The sequence below is a fragment of the Prionailurus viverrinus genome, chromosome E2, assembly GCF_022837055.1.
Source record: "Prionailurus viverrinus isolate Anna chromosome E2, UM_Priviv_1.0, whole genome shotgun sequence".
NCBI lineage: Eukaryota > Metazoa > Chordata > Mammalia > Carnivora > Felidae > Prionailurus > Prionailurus viverrinus.
This window is the reverse complement of record NC_062575.1, coordinates 20,522,891-20,542,622: the sequence shown is the minus strand read 5'-3', so window position 1 is coordinate 20,542,622 and position 19,732 is coordinate 20,522,891. Positions and strand designations below refer to the sequence as shown.

The following is a 19,732-nucleotide window of genomic DNA, read 5'->3' as shown; positions in this document are numbered from 1 at the left end:
AACTTATTTCAGCTGCAGTTTCCTCACCTGAAAAGTGAAACTAATCATCCCTACAACACGGGGCAGGAGCCCAGAACCATCATCCCTTTTTTAAGCTCCCTCTTACCAGACTCAAACTCCACCCATCTCTTCCAAGCAGCCAGAGCAGAGCCTCCCTCATGGGGATGGAAGGAAGGAGCTCAGGCACACTGTAGCCCCTGCTTGCTAGGTCCACCCTTGGCAAAGCAAGAGGTAGCTACAGGGTGAGCCGAACTCAGCCCCTGGGCATTGCCAAGTGCAAACCCAAATCAGAGGTTTACCGAGCAACGTTGTTACTTAGAGACAGGTCCTAGGGGAGACCTAGGTTCTACTGGGTTCCTTCTAGAAGAGGATACGGGTAGAATGAGCCACAGGAAATGGACACCCCTGGCAGCTGAGGCTGACCACCTGGGACAGTTTAGGATAGTTGACAGAAGGTCCCTGTGATCTGCAAATGCCCAGCCAGGCCTCAGAGCTCCTTGACCTCAGAACACCAATATGCTGCCATCTTCCAATTGCCCCTCCCTCTTTTCTTCCACCCCAGCTAAGAGATAGGAAAATGCCTGGGCAGGGAGGGGGCAAACTCAAACACTGGCACACCATCCGCAGCCACTTAAACCAAAGCTGGCAGTTCACGCAGAAGACAACACACCCACCAGAGGATTATGGCCACGGACATTTCTCCACTTGGGCACTGGCTCCTGTAACACCTGCAAGGAAAGAAAATATCAGAAGTCTACTGTTCCTCACGATTTGGGCACCCAGGGTAGACCAAAATAGTGGGGCAATCCTCTCTTCGAAGCCACAACTCTATCTAGACATGGCTTTCTCACAGGACTTCCAAAAATGAGCTGAGAACTCTGTGCATCCCTGAATACACACATACCACCCTTCTGGGTGCCCTGGGAGCTGAGGGCAAGGAAGGTTCTCTCAATATCTCCTTCAAGTGTTCCATCCCAGCCCTTAATGTCCCCATGCCAGGCTGGGCAGACAGGGGATGGAAGCCAAGACAGAAGCTACTTGAGGCACTTCCGGCTGTGGTTTAAGGCCCAGCTTGACAGCTTGGGGGCTCTCGCATGACCTCAGCAATTTGCTCTGCCTCCATTTCCTCCTTTGAACTCTGCATTGGGCCCACTGACAGCTAAGAGTCACGTTTCATTAGTTTACTCCCTAAACTGTTCCAGAGCCTTTCTAGGGGTACAGGTATGTGCTGGAAAGGATTTAAATGGTACTCTCAGGGCCAAGAATTTGAGAGTACCCAGATCTATCTGGAGGCCTGAAAGTGCATGTAAGCAGGTTCTATAGGTCACAAAAGACCAAAGGAAAGCAATGCATGGAACCCATGAAGAGTAACGTCCTCTGACACTTTATACCTCTGTGCCTTTGCTCATGCTGTTCCTTCTGCCCAATATGCCCATCTCACCTCAGTTCACATCAACTTTCATTACATAGAAAATTCCTATATATCCTTCAAAATCCAGCTCAAATATCCTTTCCTCTGTGAATCACTGCCTGCCCCTCAGCCCTCCATTGCTGTCCTGAGTAGCATATGCTGCACCACTCAGGCCCACCAGAGGCTGGTCACAGGCAGCCTTGACCTGTGCTCAATCTATGGCACTGCCATTCAATGCTTACTGAGGACTCACTGTGCCAGGTGTCATGCTAGGCAAGAACAAAAACCACCTCCGCCTCTGCTTTTACGGAACTTGAAACTTACTGGGAGAAGCAGACCTTAATCGGATCATCACAGAAATCACATATTTTCAAACTTCAAGAAGAGGTATAAAACAAAGATACAGAGGGGCCAGAAAAATCTACACCAAGGTAGGTAACCTAGCTGGGGAGGTCAAAGAGCACTGAGCTGATATCTGAAGGCTGAGTTCTTCCTAAAGCCACCAAACCCCTTCTTCATGCTACAGAAAAACCAAACAAGGGTGTGGCCCCTGGAGCCAGACAGCCTGGACTGAGACCTGGCTCTCTGCCACACACTAGCAGTGTGACCCTGGCCATTCATGTAGCCTCACTGAGCCTTGGTTTCCTCCTCTGCAAATGAGGTGATAATTGCACCGACCTCACTGGGACTACTCTTATGAGGATGAAATCAATTAGATATATATTGAAGCCTCAACACAGGCATATAGTGCCTGGCATATAGTATTATCCTCATTAGATGTGAACTCCCATTGTTGTTATTTTTATTATTGTTGTCCATTGGCCCCAAGGTCTTACATAAGAACGTTAAGTGTTCCTAAAGTGTCATGTGGAGTTATACCACTCAGGTGTGTCAGGAGTCCCTAAGACCCCTGCCTCCCAAGGTTTGATGATTCACTACGAGGACTCACAGGACACAGAATATAGTGGTAATCACAGCTGAGATTTGTTACAGAGAAAGGGTACTAAACAAAATCAGCAAAGAAAAAGGGTGAACAAAGTCTACGAGGAAACCAGGAACAAGTGTCCAAAGGGCCTCTTCCAGGGGAGTCACCCAGGAAGCACTTAACTCCCCCAGTAGCAACCTGTGACAAGATGTGTGAGGTGGTGTTCCACCAGGGAAGCTGGCCCGAGCCTGGGAGTTCAGGGTTTTGATCAGAGCGCAGGCATGTAGGCAGTCTCTGGCCGGCACATCCAAAAATTCCAGACTCCCAGAAAGAAAGCAGGTGTCCAGACTAAACCATATTGCTTGCACAGACAGTTTAGGCACAGAGAGCCACTTCTATCAGTTGGGAAATGGTGGAATTCTCCCAAAATCGAAGTTCCTACACGCCAGTCAAGGGCCAACCTCACAAACAAGCCTCTCCGAGGACAGCAGTCTCGGGCCTGTGAACTCTTTCCTGCACAAGCAAGACAAGGGCTACAGAATGTTTATTCTTTTTCCCAAACCATATATATGTTTAATAGAAGTAAAAAGCAAGAAGGGAAAGAAGGAAAGAAAAGACTCCAAAGGTATGAAAATTGTAGGATCTATAGTGACAAAAAAGAACCATAAACAGAAAACACACCGCAGGTAATTACACCGGATAGATTTTAATCTACGAGGGAGAAAAGTCAGGGTCTTAGTGTAGAGGCACTTCTTCAAGATCTGTGAGGTTATTTTGAGTGACTGGCTGTAAATGAACTAGAGATTATGTTAACTGGCTCCCCATGGCAATACTCTGTAGCGTGCACATGGATATCACAGATGTGACACCATAATATGCTCCCCACTTTCAACAGTCTGACTTCCTTCTCCACATGCAGACCCCTCTTAACCAGAATGCAGGAAAGTCTATACCTGCACTGTCTGACACGGTGGCCAGGAGCCACTTAGAGCTATTACAAACTTCAAATGTGACTAGTCCAAATTGAGATACACTGTAACTATAAAATATGTTCCATATTCCAAAGACCTGGCATGAAAAACAGAACGTGAAATAATTCACTGATGATTTTTATATTGATTACATGTTGACATGATAACATTTAGATTATGTAAAATTAAATATTTGGGTTTGTTCGGGTTTCTTTTTTTTTTTTTTTTTTTAGCAAAACCATTAGAATTTTACATTACATATGTGGCCTGCATTATATTTCTATTGGATATGGCTGGTCTACACCCTCTGTAAGTCACTCCATCAAGCTTTTACAGGTTCTTTCAGAGCCGGTGCGGAGGCCGTACCTCAATCCCTGTTGTTTTGGAGAAGAACTCGAGGCATGTCGTCTTCCCACTTGCAATATTGCCCTCAACACAGATCTAACAAAAGACAAATACAGATTAGAACCGAAAGTCGAGCATCTAGGTGAGCATCAGGGAAGAATTTCTAGGGAACAGCTCATGTCAACAGCATAACTGGTTCAGTCCAAGAGTTCAATGTGCACACAGAATTCCCTCCACAGGAAATACCCAAGGTCCCACCATTAGTAGTAACAAACTGATTCCCACCCCTGGTGGTCAGCTCCAGGCCCACGATTGGTGGCCGCTGGTGGCCACTGGGCCACTGCCCTCCAAGACAGACCCTCCCTTACATTACTTCCTAGGCCATACATTGCTTGCCACTGGCCACCCTAGCTCTGCCCTTCCCTTGCTCAGCCCCTCAGACCATCAGATTTTAGGCCTAAGGGTCCAGCCTCCTTAACAAGAGCCTAATGGCTTTGAGATTGGGAAGCATGTATATGTTATCTAGAACTTTTTTTTTGTAAATTAAAAAAAAACTTTTTTTTTAACGTTTATTCATTTTTGAGAGACAGAGAGAGATAGAATATGAGCAGGGAAGGGGCAGAGAGAGAGAGGGAGACACAGAATCTGAAGCAGGCTCCAGGCTCTGAGCTGTCAGCACAGAGCCCGACGCGGGGCTCGAACTCACAAACTGTGAGATCATGACCTGAGCCGAAGTCAGACGCTCAAATGACTGAGCCACCCAGGCGCCCCTGTTATCTAGAACTTAACTCACTGCTTTACATGGAAGAACACACTCAGCTATGGACTGGAAAGTATTCCGACTGGAGAGAAGGTTGAGCACCTTACAGTAGGCCAGGCCCAAAGATGGGCAACATACACCGTTACCACATTTCACCTTGCCAGAACCCAAGCAATGGGTCCTAACACTTTCACAGAAGTGAAAAATGAGGTTTGTAGAGGGGCATAAAGCAGAAAGGACAGCTGGAACCCACACTCTGCTGACACTAACTGCAGTGGGAGAGAGGGCTCACAGACAGCCATGAGGGCACAGTGACCTTTAAGCTCAGGCTGGAGACACCCAGAGAGACGTGGCCCACATATGTGACTTGCCCAAGGCACCAGGCCCGGCGGAGGGAAAAGACGGAATCACACCTAGGTCTGGCAGACCCCTTTTCACGACCCCAGGGAAGCCTCAGTCACACCCCACATAAAACGCGGGGTCACAGTGGGCCATCTCACCTTGTTCCCTCACTATAAATTCTGCCAGTCAGCTGTGACTATTTCCTCCTGCCCTGATCCTAATGGGTATCGAGGAAGGCTAGACAACGACACTTCTAACAGATGCCAGCTCACTCCCGTAGAACTCAACACTGCAAAATGAACTCAACCGAGTGCACAAAAGGCATATCCCATCAGGGCAACTAATGGATGTGATGTTTTATTGCTGTTCTGTAAAGGAAACAAATTATTCTCTTCCCAGAAAATGAGAACAAGCTCAGCCTAGACACTGCTCTGCACAGACTGTTTCTTTCCTGTTCACTGCAGGAAACAGATTGCTTGGATGAGACCTTCCTCCAAAAGGGCGTGTTCCTATTCCGTGGTGGTGACTAACTTCACAGTTGCAGGTCAGCAAAGATGAGGACTTGAAGCGTCCTGTCTGGTGGCTTGTCCCCTGGGCACCTCAGTTTGTCTCCTCCCAATACCCACATATGGCTCTTCTTCCTGTTCCAGTCCTCAGGAAAGGCTGCACCATCCACCCAGACAACCCAACACCCTGGTGTCTTCTGTCCTCACCCAGTAACTCAGCAACTCCTCTGGACCCTGCTTCCTACTCATCTGCAGAACCTGGGCCTGTCTCCCTGGCCCCTACCCTATGTGGCTGGAGTGGCTTCCCCACTGGCCTCTCTGCCTTCCACTCTGGCCCGGCAGTGACCCTCAACTCCACCCATGGCCCACCACCATCTCTTCCTGAGAGGCAAAGTCTTTTAGTGGCTCCAGGTGTTGGGACCTGTCTCCACGCCCCCATGCCAGCTCTCAGGGGACCAGCCAAAGCTTTGGGCCTACAGGGTCTCTTCCTTCTATGACTCACACTTGCAGCTCCCTCTGCTCCAACACTCCAGCCTCCCCCTTTCCTTCATCTCCCAGGAGGCCTCAAGGCTCCCCAAGGCTCCCCTCAGTCACTGTCCTCTGGACACTCTGCCCTCTACTCACAGCCCCCAGAATCACTGCTGTTCCAGATCCACCATGGCCCTATTTACTGCTGTCTCTCCCATCAGACCAGGGACTCACTAGTGACAGGGGCTGCTTGGTCCCCAGATCCACACAGGAACGGAGAAGATTTGAACGATAAACAATAGCCATGGGCCTAAATGCAGGCTCCATACCACTTCTAATGGACCTACTGTGTGCCTGAGGGCATGTTGAACCATACCCAGAAAGCAGCCAGGGTAAGTCTGGCTCACATCAGTGCCTAGCTCGATAATTAACAGCACAATAATGTATCAATTCTCATTCAGCTCAACATTCTACCCCCTTCTCCTTCTGTGGTGTCAGAATCCACCTCACCTCTCATTTCAACATACTTTGGTAAATCTCAAGGCTCCCAATCACCAATCCTCTCCACGTGACTTTATTCCATCCTTGGCCTTCTCCATCATCCCGAATACCCAGGGTGCTTGCTCACCTTTTCTGCCCTCTGCAGATACCAGCCAAGGTATTCCTGCCACCATGCCACTTTCTTCTGAGCCACAGAAGCTACCGACTTCTGGCTCCCTCAAGAAACTGAGCCTCTGGATTGATGGTGACCAAAATATTTTTCCTCACCCCAGCCAGCTAAAGTCTCCAACATCCCCATGAACATGTCCAGCTTGGCCCTCCTTTGACCTTCAACCTCACACCAGTCCCAGTCCCATGCCAGAGCTGGCATCTCAAAGTCACTACACTGACTGAACCCATGTCTGGGGACCCACATGGATTCTCTCTGGTATCCCCACCCACCCACCCACCCATCTCAGCACTGGAGGACAGGGAGCAGCAGTCAGCAGATCTTCCCTCACAGCCAGGCTGCCAACCACTAACCCAAAGTGAAACCAATCTTTGCCAGAAGGTGAGCATTTTTCAAATCCCTTTGTAATCATTCATCAAGCTGACAATCCAAATCTACCTAAAGGCTGTGAATACATGTATGCCCCTACCTGTGTAGACACTTGATATGGAACCTCGTAAGAGGTGGCCTCTGGGAAGGGGGTCTGAGGCCCAGGGGTGAAGACAGACTTCCTCATCCCTGGAGATCCTCTTATAGTTTTGTTTTTTACTATGTGCACATATTTCTTCACTCACCTCTTCTCTCTCCTCTCTCTCTCCCTGTGCATATACAATCCTCCCGCTCTCTCTCTGTATATAATCCTACACTGAGGAGTGCACATAAAAGAGGGACTTACCACGGATTTTTTCTCTTTTTCATTTTCTCTATCTTTATCTATAAAAGAAAGGAAATCAATTTTTAAAGTCAGCTTTAAGTAATTCACTCTTCTTTGTCCTAGTTTTCAAAACCACCACAAAAAAGTCATGTTTACACTTACTCCCTGGCCTAAAAATGTTTTCTGATGACATCTGAGTCCCTCCATGGGTGGATGGAGGCAGACCCACCACTGCTGTCTACCTACATGGACACTGTGCAGCTGCTGCCTGGATCCTGTTGGCACCTCTGGGCCCCAACTGTGCTCAGCTTTTTTCATGTAGTATATCATACTTTCCATTTTCCATATATTTCATATTTATGGTCCTCACAGATGGGTCCAGTAAGTTCAAACAGAGTAGCCTCCAGTGGGACGCCATGGTTAAGAGTGGGCAGCAGGCATGGGTTTCAGCCCAGGGCTGTCACCTTGGCCCAACCACCACACAGGCGCCACCCAACAACCCAAGGCCAAAGGACACTAGGATTTGGCTATAATGGTGACTCCCACTTCTGAAAGGGGAAGTCCCTAGTCCCAGGGGCAGCAGAAAGGCTCAGAGCCTAAACCACCCACCACCCACCGGGAACTTGTTAACTGCAGCTGCCAGCCTCCGTCTTCCCCAAGGCCAAAAGAATCAGGACCAGGAGTGGGACGGGGACTGGGGCAGCGCGCACTCGCGGGGGTAGCGGATCCTTCTGCTCTCTATAGGGCTCCCCAGCTCCGAACAGAGAGGGGCCGGAGCCCCACGGCCCCACCCACTGGCGGCCACCCACTGGCGGCCGGCTGGGGTCCGGAGTCGCTGCCAACGATTGCCCTCGCCCCTCCACGCCCCCGCAGGAAATCCCGGAGGCTTGGAGTAGTTTCGGGTTCAGGCCAGAGGGCGGGGAGTGAGACGGGCAGCCGCTGAGACCCAAGGCGCGGGTCGCTAGACATGGAACCGACAGACGCGTTACCCAGAGGCCAGGCCCGGCGCTGCGCCCCCCGCGTCCCGGGGCCCGAGGCGGGGCTCCCAGTCCCCCCGCGCCGCAGCGCCTGGGCGGCCCAGCACCGCAGCGACCGCAGCAGCATAGCCCGGCGGGCGGATCCGGCGGCTACGTTTCCTTCCTGCGCCACTCAGCGCCAGCGCAGCGCGCCGCCTCCATCCCCGCGCCGGCTGCCGGGGCGCCTGCTGGCGCCGGGCTCTTAAAGAGACCCTGTCGTATTTCACCCTCTCTCCCACCCGGAAAGTACTTCAAGGTGTGGGCAAAGCCGTTTGCAGCCAGGACATCTTCCCGCCAACGGGACCCCTGACTTGGCAAGACTTGAGGGACGGATGGCCAACAATACCAACGACTGGTTGGTTAATAAATTATTGGAGATTACTTAATCGAGCAAGTGTTCTATCCAGGCACCTGGCACATACTTAGGGTATCATTTATTCTTCTCAACGATGATCCTCCAAAACTTAGGTAACTTGATTAAAATGATCAGAAGCATTCATTAAAGGGATGAAGCTGGAATTCAAGCCATGTATCTTGCTTCACAGCCTCTTCCCTCTGAACTTTGACATGTCCAGGGTCTAGACTGTAAAGTACTAGATCCCTCAAGAAAAGTGTTAAAAAAAAAAAAAAAAAAAAAAAACAGGAAACAGGTCCAAAATGGGAGTTGCTTATGCTACGCCCTAGCTGACCAAACCAAGATTTAATTGTAGTTTGGGCTCTCCCAAAAATGAACCCTTAAGCCAGTCCATCAGGAATCGCCTGATCAACACTAGTTATGTAATCTGCCCTATAGACCCCTGCCATCCCCTAAAGCAAAGTAACCTTGCAATAACCAACCCGCTTTTTTGCCAGTGTAACTTCCTTGTTCTCACTTCCTTTTGCCTATAAAAGTTTTTTATTTTGTACAGCTCCTTGGAGCTCCTTTCTATTTGCTAGACTGGATGCCACCTGAATCATATCGATTTTTGCTCAAACCCTTAAAATTTTAATATACCTCAGTTTATCTTTTAACAAAGAAAGGCACAACCAATATGCCAACTGTGCAGACAACTGGGGGTGGGAAGGAAGCCTGTAAATCCCATCCATAGTCAGGTAGCAAAAATTCAGCCCAGGTGTGAGGTAGATGGGTATATATAATTTAGCAGGCCCAGGCCCTGAAACCCAAGCTGCTGCAGTAAGAACTGTGTGTGCATGCCCATTCCAGTGCTTAAGTGGAGGGATTTCCCACCTCTCCCAGAAGTGCAAGGTGCTAGCAGTCACCTCTAGGACAGGGAAGAGGACGTCATTTACGAGAGGTTTCACTCAGTCTCTAAATCAGCTACCCGAAAGCCACAACCTCATCTAGTGCTTTCTGTGATATCTGCCACAGACCTAGCACAGGGCAAACGTGCCCTCCACAAACTTCAGGATTAAGTGCAACATTTTTGGGACTTGGGATGAAGCTGTTAGATCAGACTGTGATCCCCTGGGGACAAGGACAGGGTATGAGGCCCAGGCCATTAGTTTAGATTACACATATTCTACATCTATTATGTGTCAGACCCTGGGGACCTTGCAAGGAGAGAAACAGACACAGGCAAGCCCCTGGTTTTGTGCAATTTATATTCTTAAATATATCACCTAGTGATAAGTGCTATGAAGAGAAAGTGATGGTGGCTACTCTAGACGGAGTGACCAAGGGAAATCCTCTCTGAGGGGTGTTATTTTAGATTCCCAAAGTCTGGGGTTGCCCAGCAGGCATTCCTGAACTCCACCCCACCCCCCACCCCCATCCCGCACCCACCTCCGGAAGCACTCCCAGACAGGAAAACCCATATGGACTGCTGGAGAGCAGTTGTCATTGGTGCCTGGTAGTGAGGCATGGGGCGGCATTAAGAGGGACCAGCCAGCGTGGTTCCCCATAGGCCAGTGGAAATGTAGCAGGCAAACCCCACCAGTTCGGGGAGACAGGGAGAGAGAGGGAGGGAGAGGGAGGGAGAGAGAGAAGGCGAGAGAGGCGAGCAAGCCGCTACCGTGGGGCGCATGCGCACGAGTGCAGACCGCGGTGACGTGCGCGCGCGCGAGGGCGGGAATCCTAGAAGGGCCGCGGGCGGTGGCTGTGACAGTTGCGGTCGCCGCGCGAGGACTGGCGGAGCCGTGCGCTGAGGAGAAGGTCTGAAGGAAAGAAGCGTTGTTGCTGGGTCGGCTGCGAGCGCGATGCAGACGCTGAAGCAGAAGCATCGCCACTTCTGCTTCAGCGTGAAAGGCCAAGTGAAGATGCTGCGGCTGGTGAGGCCAGGCCACCGGGTGGGGGCGGTGTTGAAGCGTGCTCAAGGGCAGCGGGAGATGGCTCTCAAGTACAAAGCGGAATCCCCTGCCTTCTCTTTTTTTTTAAGTTTTTTTTTTTTTTAAGTTTATTTATTTTTGAGAGACAGAGACACAGCGCGAGTGGGACAGGGGCAGAGAGAGAAGGAGACACAGAATCTGAAGCAGGCTCCAGGCTCTGAACAGCACAGAGCTTGAGGTGGGGCTCAAGCCCTCAGAGCCGAAGTGGGAGGCTCAACCGACTGAGCCACCCAGGCGACCCCCCTGCTTTGTCGTTCACCCTAGGCCTGCCGAGAGGCAAGGCAGTTGACTGTGCACCCGGGGGCAGAAGGAGAGAAGGCACTGTCTGCCCTTCAGGGAGGGGTTCACGGACACAGTCACAAAGCAAAGTGCGCAGGTCTGCACGAGTGGCCTCCACTTGGCCCTGCACACCAGCCACCCAGGTTACCAGGCCAGGCAGCTGTGCTTATAGCCCGCAGAGGACAGTGGGGCTGCCCGCTTCGTGGCGTCAGGCATGGCGAGCGCCCTGCACTCAGTTCTGAACAGAGGTCTGGAGAGAATGAGCCATGATTTGGAGGAAGGTGCCCTGGCTGGTTAGAGCAGTAGAGACTGTCACGGGAGAATATGTTGAAGGAACTCAAGAAAAGAAAAGGAGAAGGAAAAAATAATGTTTACATTTTAAACCGGTGACCTCTCTCTTTAAAGGAGGGGATGGAAATAGAAGTTACAGGGAATCAGTTCCACTTAATACGAGGGAGAATTGTCTATCGGGAAAGTTGCCCGAATTAAGTGGCCACACCGCTTGGGAAGGGAGTACATTCCCGAACAGCCAAAGCTAACAGGCGTAGATGAGCGAGGATGCTGTAAAGGAGATTCACACTTCAAGTGAGTGGGTAGAAGAAATTGCACACAAGGTCCCTCCCACACCAAAAGTCTGTGATTCTGAGAAACAACTATAACTTAATACAAGTCAGAACGCGTTAAGAGAGGTTTAGAAAATTACTTTAGAGTTCGAAGAACAGAGAGATTACTTTGGGTTAGGAGTAAATAATCAGGGAAGAAGTGGCCTCAGGGTCTGGAGTTTTATGCCCACTACTGGAAGCTCTGGAACACTGGAGGAGAAACAAGATCTTGTGAGAAAGGTTTAGTTTCAGACATATCAGTTCCTGCAACAAACATCTGGAGTATTTAGTTATATTCTAAAGATCTGACTTGGGCCTTGGAACAACAAAGACAACCAAAACAAAAGTCTCTGACTCACGGAATTTCTTCAGTGTAGTCAAAGAGACAGACCTATGAGCAGAGCCATACATAATATGTGAGAAGATGGGGATAGGCCAGAGAGTGAGACATATAACCAAGGACAAGATAAAGAGAGGTACCATGAAACTTCCTAGAGGAACAAAGGGTGGGGTCTGAAGGACAGCCACCTGAGCAAATACATGGAGGCAAAAAAACCCAGCATGATTTATGCAGCAAATTTTTTTTGACTTGTGTAATGTTTTTACTTTTAAGAGAGAGAGGACATGTGGGGGAAGTGCAGAAAGAGTGGGGGAAAGAGGATCTGAAGCAGGCTCCGCGCTGACAGCAGCCACCCGATGTGAGGCTCAAACTCACAAACCGCAAGATCATGACCTGAGCCAAAGTCAGACACTCAACCGACTGAGCCACCCAGGTGCCCCATGTGCAGCAAATTTTAACAAGTTGAGCATTGTTTTATTTTTTTCATTCAACAAATATTTATTGAAAGCCTACCGTGTTCCAGGCTCTGAGATGTCAGTGAACAAAGCAAAGATCCCTAGCCCTTAACAGAGTTTACATATTGGGGTGGGAGGGTGGGGAGACAGACGGTAAACACAATAAATAAATAAATAAATAAATAAATAAATAAATAAATAAATGATGCAGTATTCTAAAAAGTGGTACGTGCTGTGGAACAAGAGACAAGTAAAGCCAGGGAAAGGAGTGTAAGGGGAGGGAGGTTGCAGGTTGCAGTAATAGAGTGATCAGGTTAGGCCTTGTTGAGATGACAACTGAGCAGTTGAGTGAGGCTAGGGTGTTAGCTATGAGAATATCTGGAGGAAAAGAGTTTAAGGCAAAGGAACATCCATGGCTCTGTGACAGGAATGTACCTGAAGGTTCAAGAAAAAGCAAGGAAACCAATGTGGATGGAGTAGAGTGACACAGTAGGGGGACACAGTGAGAGATGAGGAAGGTTTTGAGTAAGGTTGTACATGAGCGGACATTAAAAAAAAAAAAAATAGGCCAGCTGCTATGTTGACAATAGATTGGTCAGGGGGAACAGGAGGTGGGGTGGGGTGGGAATTGCTGCAAGGGCAAGCGTAGAACCAAGGAGACCAGTTAGAGCTATTGCAGTAATCTGGGCAATGAGATAGTAGCTCAAGAATGATCATATTTGGAATACATTTTGAAAGTAGCCCCAACACAATTTGCTGATGAACCAGATGAGGTGTAAGAAAAAGAGGAGTCAAGATAACTCCCAAGTTTTTGGCCTAAGCAACTGGAAGGGTGGGGTTGCCATCCACCGAAAGCTTGTAGGTGAAGCAAATGTAGGCAGAGGATCAGAAGTTTAATTTCAGAATTAAACACTGGATTAAACAATTTATGTGGATACATTGTGAAGAAACTCTGCTAGAGAGGTGGACAGGAGCTGAATCCTTTAAGACTGAATACCATGGTGAGAGGTAGGCTCTATTCTCAAGACCACAGGGAGCCCTTGAGAAATGCACTTGCATTTTAGAAATTTTACTGTAATACCTACCTTTGTCATCATAGTTCAGGGAAGATATTGAAGGGCATTAGTTTAGGGATGAAGAGGAGGGAGTAAGTTCCCAAGACATTAGGCATCAAATCAGCAGGACCTGATGATTGATCAGTTGTGAGGAGTAATTAGGAACACTGATATTAGGATTTTAGGGTGGGTGATAAGATAGATGGTGGTATCTGGGGCGCCTGGGTGGCCCGGTTGGGCATCGGACTCTTGATTTTGACTCAGGTCATGACCTCACAGTTCATGGGATCGAGCCCTGCATCAGGCTCTGTGCTCACACTGCAGAGCCTGCTTGGGATTCTCTCTCTTCCTCTCTCTCTGCTCCTCCCTCACTGGCTCTCTTGCTCTCTCTCTCTCAAAATAAATAAATTAAACTTAAAAAAAAAAGATAGATGGTGGTATCACCAATTAAGATAGTGCATACAGGAGGGAAAGGCAAGATGAGTTCAATTTTGGTGATGGTGAATTTGAGATTCCTGCAGGTACTCAGAGATTGCAGATGGCTAGTTACGTGTAAGATGTTGAGGACAGACCTGGGAGAAAGACCCACATTCACTGAGTGGGTCATAGACAGAATCTAAAGGAATGCCAGCATTTTAAAAGAATGAGTAAAGGCAGAGAAGCCCACCAAGGGAGAATAGTTGCAGAGATATAAGAACTAGGAGAGGTGACATGCCAGCCCAAGGAGTAGAAAAACAGGAAAAGACAGCCAATGACAAGTCATGAGGGTCCAGTAGCATAAGGAGTAAAAAATGTTCATTAAATTTAGTATTTCTGAAATCACTGATGATCTGAGGAAAAGCAATTTCCATAGAGTGGTAAAAGAAATGTTTGAGATATTAGTGGGATATTTAAAAGAGAACAGGAGACAAAGGCCAAGAGTTAGTAAAGATAGAAGAGCTGTAAATAATGGAACGGGGGAGAACTCAGTGTAACTGAAATCATGGGAACTTGTAAGAAAATGGATTAAACACCAATGTCAAATTCCATGGTGTGGAAAGTTTAAAGGGGATGAGGGCTGAAAAAGTGACCGTACGTATCATAACCCATGAGCTCAAGGGGGCGGTTCAGTAGAGTAAATGAAGTGGTTTTAGGTGACATGTTGCTAAGAGTAATTATGTTAATTACAAAGAATGATTTATTTAGTTACTGGTTACATTTGCTACATACTCAAACTGACCAATTTAGAAGCTTAAAGGTAGGCTGTTTGTATACGAATACGGTAATTGAAAGAATCATAAATAAGTAGCCTGAATAGATTTAAGGTCAAAAAGACTATGTAGATGGTACTGGCTGACAGACTAATCATAAAAGTCTAGCCAGGGAAAACTCTTGACAAAACCATTTTCCAAGAACATAGAGACTTTGGATAGAGCTGTAACATGACAGCTCCTAAGAACATGATGTTGACAGACTCCCTGGAACTTATCAGCTTATTTTTCTTTTAGTTCACTTTAACATTTCTGTGTTCTGTATCTTCACTTGGAAATGAGGTGATTGGATTAGATTAATTATCAAGGTTTTTTTCACTTAAAATTTTCATCCATTCTGATTGCATTCTATCTAGGTAAGAGAAAGTATGTAAAAAAAAAAAAAGTGAAGCATCAGAATTGTTGCATTTTTTTAATCCCCCCCATAGGGTTCTTTGGAGAATTGTTTTTCTTAACAATTTATTTTAAAATTTTCTCCCCAGTATTTTTCATGGTAACATTCTAAGTTTAAATTTGATAGTAGATTCCAGACTGCTAAGAGTTAAGGAGTGATGAGCAGATGATAAGGAATTCTAGGAGTCAGTATACAGACTTTTTTGAAAAGCATTACAGCAAGAAGTAAAAAACAGGAGTTTCTTTGGGGAGCAGGATGAATGGAAGGTGTGTGTGTGTGTGTGTGTGTGTGTGTGTGTGTGTGTGTGTGTGTGTTTTAAGAGAGGACAACTTGGGGGGCGCCTGGGTGGCGCAGTCGGTTAAGCGTCCGACTTTAGCCAGGTCACGATCTCGCGGTCCGTGAGTTCGAGCCCCGCGTCGGGCTCTGGGCTGATGGCTCAGAGCCTGGAGCCTGTTTCCGATTCTGTGTCTCCCTCTCTCTCTGCCCCTCCCCCGTTCATGCTCTGTCTCTCTCTGTCCCAAAAATAAATAAACGTTGAAAAAAAAAAAAAGAGAGGACAACTTGGATATGTTTATAGTATGATGAAGAAAGGAACCAATGAGAAGATATTGAAGGTCTCAGAAAAGAAGATAGGTAGTAAAGAAAGATCAAGGGAACAAATGTGGGAAGTGATGGCATTAGTTCTGCAAGTGGAATAACAGAGAGGGACACCTAGTTCTCTAAAACAGAAGGAGAAGTCAGCATCCATACATTTTGGTCATTCCTCTTTTAGATGTGTGTATATATGGCATAAACCCATTTATTTAGTTACTTTAGAAATGATCATTTTTACAATTTAAACTTGGCATTCAATAATCATTGAATAAATCATGTTTGTCTGTTTGTCTTTATCCTTATAGGCACTAACTGTGACATCTATGGCTTTTTTTGTCATTGCACAAGCCCCTGAACCGTACATTGTTATCACTGGATTTGAAGTTGCTGTTATTTTCTTTTTCATAATTTTATATATGCTGAGATTGGATCGATTAATAGACTGTTTGTTTTGGCCTTTGCTTGTAAGTGTTCAGTTTTATTAGACTTTTTTCCTGTCATAGTGAGACATCTTAATAAACTATGCTTTGGTTTTCTTAAGCCTTTAGGTAATGTCTGATAGGCTTAGAAGGAGGAATTCTATCCACTGCTAATGTGTTCTGTATTGTCCCTGGTGCAACCACAGAGCATAAATCTGAGCTCCATCTATTAGATGTGACTGACCCTTCTGTCAGGAGAATTCACTGAACTGTAGATATTCTAAAGAAATTTAAACTTAAGATCCTAGTTAATAAAATTATAGCACATTCTTAATCTCTACCTCCCTTTTAAATACATGTTGATATGGCCTCAAAATTGGGGGGAGAGATGGAGGCAGATACCCAAGTATCCACGTCTTGCACATCTCTGACCACCAAATGGAAAACTGAGATAATTTGGGAGACTGAATAAAGCACAATGTTATCTTACTTAATTCTGGAAACACTAATGCTAAATAATGAACTTATACTGTACAACCTTATTTAGTAGCATATGAACTTCACCTGCCATACTTATAGCATTAAGAATAACTGCCCAGTGTAGTGCCTAAATGGTTCTAGAAACTGTCAAAATAGGCAAGTTGAAGATACTAGTTAAGGTGAATGTGTCCCTGGATTGTTATCCAGTTCTAGGAAAAACAGAGTATCTTTACCTCTCTCTCCTCTTTCAAGTCTTACCCTCAATATCCTGTCTCTGTAGGTCTCCCTTCTGAGACCTCCTGCTGCCCTTCCCACCTTTAGACTGGTAGCTGCACTGAAGTCTTCCTCTGCTGCACTTGTCTCATCCTCCTAGGTTCCAAAATGCTGATAGCCAAGCTGATAACCCCTAGTTAAGGAGAGGGACTTTAGAGCTATTCTCAAACCATAAGCATGCCTTCAGGTGGTACCTTCTAGAACCACTTTTGAAGGCCAGTGATGAATGTTTCAAGCTAATCACAAGCTGAACAGATCCCAAAAGGGGAAAGCTGGGAAACAGAGAAGATCTTCATAGCATCTCTCCAAAGTACTTGATCACACTTTAGAGCTGGACCTTACTGGAGGGAAGTCTAGGAAAAGAGATCACAGTGCCTTCATCAGTTGACCCTCAGAGTACATAATGTCATTTAGTAGCAGAAAGGGCTAAGCTAAATTATTCCAGAGATTTCTGTAAGGACATGAACAGCATGGCCCATATCCTCTTTACTCAAAAAATGGTATAGTTGCTCTTCACATTCTGCTTTCCAAGGTTAATAAAACTATTTATTTTTCTCCAAACTATAATTCTCTGGAGCTTATTACATGTCCCAGTAATACACTTGGAGCTCTAAGCTGAACAGAATACACTGGGAGGGAGAGTGTCCTATGTGTACCACACTGAAATTTAGTCTCCAAATCTCTGAGGATCAAACTTTGCTGATATTGTAATCTCTTAGAAATGGTGCTATACTGGGGCACCTGGGTGGCTCAGTCAGTTGTGTCTGACTCTTGATCGCATCTCGGGTTTTGATCTCAGGCTCATGTGTTCAGTCCCTGTGTTGGGCTCTGCGCTGGGCATGAAACCTACTTAAAAAAAAAGAAATGGTGCTGCATGGTCAACTATGGGATTATTATTCCATTATGAAAAGATTCCTCTCTGCTCTTGATCTAATGGAATCATTTGTTCAACAAGTGTTAAGTGTCTGCTAATCCCAGCTTCTGTAACAGGTTCTTTGATAAAACACAAATCTTACACCTGTGAGATTTTCAATGTAGTCAAGAAGCAAGATAGATGAGCCATTCAGTGTAACAGGTGCTGCAATAGATGTATACCCAGGATAGTGTGGAGGCACCAAACCAGGGAAGGGGACCAAATCATCATAGGCTTGCCTGGTAGAAGAAGCAGCATATGAGGGTCTAGTGGGGGAAAAGAGCATGACCTCGAGCAGCTGTGCGTAGTTCTGAATGGCTGGGATATTGAGTTGTGGAGAAGAGAGGACAAGAGTGGAAGCTTGAGAGACAGGAGGAGGTCAGAGCATACAAGGCTTTATATGCCCTGTGTTTTAACCCAAAGGCCATTGGAAGCTTTTAGAGTTTTTTAAGTAGGAGAATGACATGAGCAGCTTACAATTTAGGGGATTGCTGGTGGCAGTATCAATAATGGCTTAAAGAGCAACAAAACTAGAGGTAGGTCTCAGAGACCGCTTAAAAGTTTGGTTCTATAACCCTGACATGAAAATTATGAAGGCCTGGACTAAGGTCATGACAGTAGCTGGAGAGAAAGGGGTTAATGGGGTAGAATTGATACGAATAGGTAAATAAGAAGAACTAAGAATACCTGCCACTTAAATATCTTGAGATGATAATGAGATAAGAAGTACAGGAAGAAGAATAGGTTTAAGGAAGGGCCAGGGAGACGAATGGAATGAGTTTAGTTAGACAAATACTAGGTTCTAGTTGCTTATGGAGTATTCAGATGGAAATGTTCAAAACAGGTCTGAAGCTCAGGAGAGAGAAGAGTTAAACCTGGAAGTCACCACCTTATGATGGTAAATGATCTCTGAGACTGGTCTAACTGGCACAGAGGGAAGAGCAAGCTGAAGGTAAAACTGGGAAAGACGAACATATGGGGTGAAAAGGAAGAGTAGCCAGAGAAGGACAGGAGAAAACCCAAGGGAGGCCCGTGTCACAGAAGGCAAGAGAGGAAAACATTTCAAAAAGGAGTGGTGAATATTACCACATGTAAAGAAAGAAAAATAAGTCCTGGAAAAATATATATATTTACTGACTCTGTTAATAGAGGCCCCTTTACCAGAGTGGTGTGCCTTGAGTGGAGAGGTGATAGTAAAGCTGAGGCAATAGATTGAGCAGGAGAAGAGAGACAACTATAATTACAATTGTAACTAGAGTTGTAACTCAGGGCTACTGAGTTGAAACCTGGCCAGGGACAAAGAAGGGTAATGAATAGAATAAGGTGCCTGCAGAGTGGTGGATGGGAATAGGAGCCAGAGCACAGATGGAGGAGATGCCTGGAACTCTTTTACTGTAACAAAAGTGAAGGAGACAAAAATGGCTGAAGATTCCAATTAATCTTGCAGTTGTAACTTGTAAGTACCTCTGCCTCATGACCACTGTCTTTACTAATTTAGGAAAGGGCTTGGTCATATGCATTCACATTTATTATGTTTATCATTGTCCCAAAGTTGCAGTAACCGACACAGTGTGTAGAGCTGGCCTTCTCTGACTGTTAACCTTAAGTGTTCCAATGACAGAAAACACAAAGTAAACCAGCCCAGGGCTTTGCAGTGGTATCCAAGTGCAGGCTCAAAATTTCTGTGAAATCTCCATTTTTGTAATTAAATTAACATTCTACACCATGGTATATTGATGTTTGGTTTTCATTATAAACACAATGCTTTAAATGACTATTAAGGATCATTGATGTTTCGAGACAGGTACATCCTTTTCTATCCTGTGGTTCTCTACATTCCCTAGAATACCACCTTTACCCAAGGCCATTCATATACACTTACCTGAATTACTCACTGGAGGCAGGGTTGTCTACCTGAAGTAGAGGTGTGGCTTGCCTTGAAGCAGAGCAAAGTATCCAACACAGAGAAGCATTAATCTAGGACAGCTAATATTTCTTGCAAATGTGAACTTTTTTTCTTCTTTTGTGCATCTAATCTTGCGCTGTCCCCATTGAACCTCTTCCTATTTTCTTTTTAATAACTATGTTTCTAAGTTACCACGGGTTTAAAGTCTGATATTTCTATGTTAACAATACCTTCCTGCCTACAGTTACCTGCAAACAGATGTAAACCATCCAGAATAGACCATTTTTCTTTTCCACACTATACATCCATTCAAAATATAAGTTGCTTCCTTTAAAGCCA

General features: G+C 46.2%; 2 protein-coding genes across 17 annotated transcripts in view; one reads left to right on the top strand and one right to left on the bottom strand.

Annotated features, from left to right (window-relative positions):
• TK2 (thymidine kinase 2) overlaps window positions 1-8,298 on the bottom strand; it is a 54,195-nt gene extending 45,897 nt beyond the window's left edge. For 2 of the 9 annotated variants that reach the window (XR_007147334.1, XM_047835341.1), the window contains exons 1-4: window positions 8,082-8,292; window positions 7,114-7,151; window positions 3,674-3,748; window positions 675-728 (exon numbers count right to left, since the gene is read on the bottom strand). Coding sequence is in view for 8 of the 9 variants with exons in the window: in XM_047835341.1 (XP_047691297.1) it covers window positions 675-728; window positions 3,674-3,748; window positions 7,114-7,151; window positions 8,082-8,196 (282 nt within the window). In the remaining variant the exon portion in view is untranslated. The other 7 variants (XM_047835343.1, XM_047835342.1, XM_047835339.1 and 4 more) reach the window with 5 other exon arrangements.
• Window positions 8,299-10,176: 1,878 nt separating this feature from the next.
• The window catches only part of LOC125152836 (chemokine-like factor), a 46,992-nt gene continuing 37,436 nt past the window's right edge, over window positions 10,177-19,732 (top strand). For 6 of the 8 annotated variants that reach the window (XM_047835348.1, XM_047835346.1, XM_047835354.1 and 3 more), the window contains exons 1-2: window positions 10,177-10,376; window positions 15,708-15,866. In XM_047835348.1, coding sequence (XP_047691304.1) covers window positions 10,305-10,376; window positions 15,708-15,866 — 231 coding nt within the window. In that variant the 5' untranslated portion in view covers window positions 10,177-10,304. The remainder of the gene's footprint in view (window positions 10,377-15,707; window positions 15,867-19,732) is intronic. The other 2 variants (XM_047835349.1, XM_047835350.1) reach the window with 2 other exon arrangements.